This window comes from Salvelinus namaycush, chromosome 25 (genome assembly GCF_016432855.1).
Source record: "Salvelinus namaycush isolate Seneca chromosome 25, SaNama_1.0, whole genome shotgun sequence".
Classification (NCBI taxonomy): Eukaryota; Metazoa; Chordata; class Actinopteri; order Salmoniformes; family Salmonidae; genus Salvelinus; species Salvelinus namaycush.
The window spans coordinates 21203345-21207896 of record NC_052331.1 but is presented as its reverse complement, the minus strand read 5'-3'; the positions used below and the strand labels follow the sequence as shown (position 1 = coordinate 21207896).

Here is a 4552-nt window from a genome sequence, read left to right as displayed (position 1 = left end):
ATACATTTAAATCACCACTGTGAAGTTTTTTTTAAACACCTTAAAATCAAGACTCACATTGCTGACATTGATTAAACCATCAATTAGATTGATTAGTTTGACACATGCGACAAGGACAACCTGTATGTGCTGTGAGGTGAGGTGCAGCAGGGCATAGTTAGTCGTACCTATCTCCATGTCAGACTAAGAACATCCTCCAGATATTATGCCCATCCTTGTAAACACCCCCTCATTGGCTGAGAGACAGGGAAGAGTTAGGGATGAGATTGCTGAGGGGTGTCTGGAGGAAAAGTGAGAAGGATTCTGCTAAGTGAAGATCTGGCTGTCTGTGTGTGCTTTAATACCTATTCTTTCAGTTAGTGTCTCAAACTCTCTGGACTCAGCCACTCACTCACAGACACACACACTCTTTCCATGTATCTCTAAAACTCTCTGCCTCCCTCTCTCTCTCTCTCTCCCTTTCTCCTTCTCTCCATTCTCTCGCTCTCACTTACCCCTCTCTCTCTCTTTCTCTACCCTGCTCTCTTCTCCTCTCTCTCTTTCTCAGATACCTCTCTGGCTGAAGCTGTGGTAAATAGATGGCAGCGTGAGTCCAGAGGATGATGAGGCTTTCCTGCCAGTGGAGTCTGAGGTAGATGCAAACGACCACCTGCGGTCACGGATCGGACTGCCTCCCAATGTCTCAGACTATACTTCACTGCCCAGTCTCTGCCTGGCACTCGAAGCTGAAGCGCTTTAAGGTAGCAGCTCCTCGTTAGGCACAGAAAGTCTTTGGACATATTAAGGGAATAATGAAGAATGAAGTGTGCTGAAGAGTACTGACTGAAGAGACCCTACAAAAACAATGAATGCCACGCACCAGCATCACCATGGATCATTCCACCTACGGAACCACAGCTCTGGAGCTCTGCCTTTCAGCAATCAGCAGCCCCAGGCTATGGCGGAGAGAATACGTGGTTTGCCTGGGTGTTACGAGCAGCTGCTCATCTCCACTGAGGTTTTCCTCACGCTGGGCATCGTCAGCCTGCTGGAGAACATCCTGGTTATTGCCGCCATCATCAAGAACAAGAATCTTCACTCTCCCATGTACTTCTTCATCTGTTCTCTGGCCGTTGCTGACATGCTGGTCAGCGTCTCCAACGCCACTGAGACCATTGTCATGGCGATGATCACTGATGGCAACTTGGGGATTGGCGGTGGCATGATCAAGAGCATGGACAACGTGTTTGACTCCATGATCTGTAGTTCCCTGCTGGCGTCTATCTGGAGCCTGCTGGCCATCGCTGTTGACCGTTACGTGACTATCTTCTACGCGCTACGCTACCACAACATTATGACCGTACGCCGGGCTGCCGCCATCATCACCAGCATCTGGACCTTCTGCACTGTGTCAGGCGTTCTCTTCATCGTCTACTCGGAGAGCACTACCGTCCTCATCTGCCTCATCATCATGTTCTTCAGCATGCTGGTGCTCATGGCCTCGCTGTATGTCCACATGTTCATGCTGGCGCGTCTGCACATGAAGAGGATTGCCGCTCTGCCGGGCAACGGCCCCATCTGGCAGGCAGCCAACATGAAGGGGGCCATCACCCTCACCATCCTCCTGGGGGTGTTCATAGTTTGCTGGGCGCCCTTCTTCCTCCATCTCATCCTCATGATCTCCTGCCCCAGAAACCCCTACTGTATGTGCTTCATGTCTCACTTCAACATGTACCTCATTCTCATCATGTGTAACTCTGTCATCGACCCGCTGATCTACGCCTTCAGGAGCCAGGAGATGAGGAAGACCTTCAAGGAGATCTTCTGCTGCTGGTATGATATTACCTCTCTGTGTGTCTCTGTGTGAAATTCCCAGCAGACACTGAACCTTATGGAGATACTGTATGTGAACTGTTCAGGGACAGTTTCAAAGAAACAGTATTATAATATCTGTAAATAAGGACAACTTTTCATCTTTGCCTTATGAGCCAAATAACACTTGCAAAATAGTTGAACATGACTTAATGTAACTACATGTTGATATATTTATCTCACTACCACACAAACTATTGAGTCAACACATGTAATGGCTATCATTACATAGAGAGGTTTGTGAATAGTTTTTTGCTTGTCTTTATCAAGGATTCCAATCATTTGGATTCCTATCTTTTTGAGAAAAACATTTATTACTTGTTAAAGATTTTTTTTCTTCAATATTGATAAAGATGAGCAAAAAATAAATACATGAAAAATAATATAAACTCAGCAAAAAAACAAACTTCTCAATGTCAACTGCGTTTATTTTCAGCAAACTTAACGTGTAAATATTTGTATGAACATAAGATTCAACAACTGAGACATAGACTGAACAAGTTCCACAGACATGTGACCAACATAAATCGTGTAATGTGTCCCTGAACAAAGGGGGGGGGGGGGGGCAAAATCAAAAGTAACAGTCAGTATCTGGTGTGGCCACCAGCTGCATTAAGTACTGCAGTGCATCTCCTCAACATGGACTGCACCAGATTTGCCAGTTCTTGTTGTGAGATGTTACCCCACTCTTCCACAAAGGCACCTGCAAGTTCCTGGACATTTCTGGGGGGAATGGCCCTAGCCCTCACTCTCTGATCCAACAGGTCCCAGATGGATTGGGATTGAGATCCGGGCTCTTCTCTGGCCATAGCAGAACACTGACATTCCTGTCTTGCAGGAAATCACGCACCATTTATGTTGGTCACATGTCTGTGGAACTTGTTCAGTCTATGTCTCAGTTGTTGAATCTTATGTTCATACAAATATTTACACGTTAAGTTTGCTGAAAATAAACGCAGTTGACATTGAGAAGTTTGTTTTTTTGCTGAGTTTATATTATTTTTCAGGAAATCTGCTACAAGACAAGAGGAGAGCTATACAATATTGTTTCATTGACATGTGCAAGTAAAATGCATCAGTGTGCTTTCAATTAAGTAGACTTTGCATGTTATTCCGGATAAACATTTTCCAGATATTTCATTTCCAGATGTGGTTTCCTTGTTTTTATGATGTGACTGGAGTATTATGTAGATATGTGATTTAACTTATTCATGAGGCATTTTCTGTGGATTTATTTTGGTGATGATGATTAGCCTATTCATTCCTTGTGGAACATTCTGCCTTCAATGTTTACTATGACACTAGGCTGAGTGCCAAACATGACTAAACGCTGCCAGTGGATGTGATTACGTATCACTTTTTTCTTCCTATTTTAGTGTGAAATTAAATGATGTGTTTTGAGGTTTTGAATGTTTTTAGGTTGCAATTGAAATCTTCTGAACGTTTTGAGGTTGCAAGTGAAATCTAACCAAGATTTCTACTTGTTCCCCAGTTTTAAGTTGCTTGCTAGTGGCATAGCATGGTTGCCAGGGAAACTAACACTTGATAGAAACATACAATTCCCAATATTTTTGTATATTTAATTTTGCTTAATGGAATGGATTTAAAAGTGGAACTGCAGAGCATCGTTCTAGTAGGCTAGTTCCTAATGTCAAACAACAGTTAGCTCTACTGGGAATGAGACAGCAAGGGATACAAAATGACATGCTGATCTGTTCTTATTGATTTTGGTTGTTTAGTTGGTTCCTTGTATTGACAATAGCATACTTCACTGAAAGCTACTAGGGAGCCAGGCAGCGTTCATAGCGTTCTAGAACAGGTGGATCTTGACACAATTCTCTTTGGAGCAGGAGCTGAAAGTTACAGTGTCGAATAATGATGTGGAGTTAAGCACTGGAAGACAAAGTTGCCCATCTGTCTCTTATTAACAGAAGAGTATATGATAGGATTTTCCATCAATCTATTAGCCTGTTTTAATTAAATTATTATGCAGTATTTTATTAAATGTGTCACCCCCATATACAAATATCTGAGTCTGAAATAAGCAAAACAAAGAAAGTGACATTGGCTATAATTAGGCTTCTATTAGTGCACTAGTGTGATGCCACCTCAGTTTTATTTTCAGTTTTAACAACAGCTGCCAGACTGCAAAACATAAAATGAGAAAATGGGAGAAGGTGGGTGTCAGTAAGAAATGTTTTCAAAGGCAGAGAACAATGATGATGCTCTCTCTCTTTGATGTCACCTACTATACCCAGCAGCCTTCAGGTTTATTACAAACAGTTACATAACTTTAATGCTTGAAGGTCGCTGACTCATCTCTGTAGGTTGTCACAGTGCCTACTTCCACATTTACAATTACTAGCTCACCTTGGATCTAACAATCCATGTTTGCACTTAAAGAGGCAATCTGCAGTTCAAACAACAACAAAGCCATCACCTGCCACGATTTTGGTAAACAGCTATGGAATGGGGCTGGAGAAATGGAACCACTCTCAAATTCATAGACAGCACTATGGACGTAAGGACTGACCATCCATGAGTGTATAGTTTTAACCATGTTTTTGAGGCTATATAGTTTTTTTTTTATTACATTGTTTACAAACAATGGATTTTGGGTTCTGATGGGTTGCAACAGTGAAACTAAGCTCATGAGTCATTCTAAGTTATATTCCTCAAGAATCAATGGGTTCTTAATGTT

General features: G+C 42.4%; 1 protein-coding gene across 1 annotated transcript; it reads left to right on the top strand.

Moving 5' to 3' along the window:
* The first annotated feature begins 784 nt into the window (after positions 1-784).
* On the top strand, positions 785-1976 carry mc4r (melanocortin 4 receptor). Its single transcript, XM_038963509.1, has one exon. It carries the CDS (start codon positions 845-847, stop codon positions 1844-1846), a length of 1002 nt encoding a protein of 333 aa, XP_038819437.1. The 5' UTR covers positions 785-844; the 3' UTR covers positions 1847-1976.
* The last annotated feature ends 2576 nt before the right edge of the window (positions 1977-4552 follow it).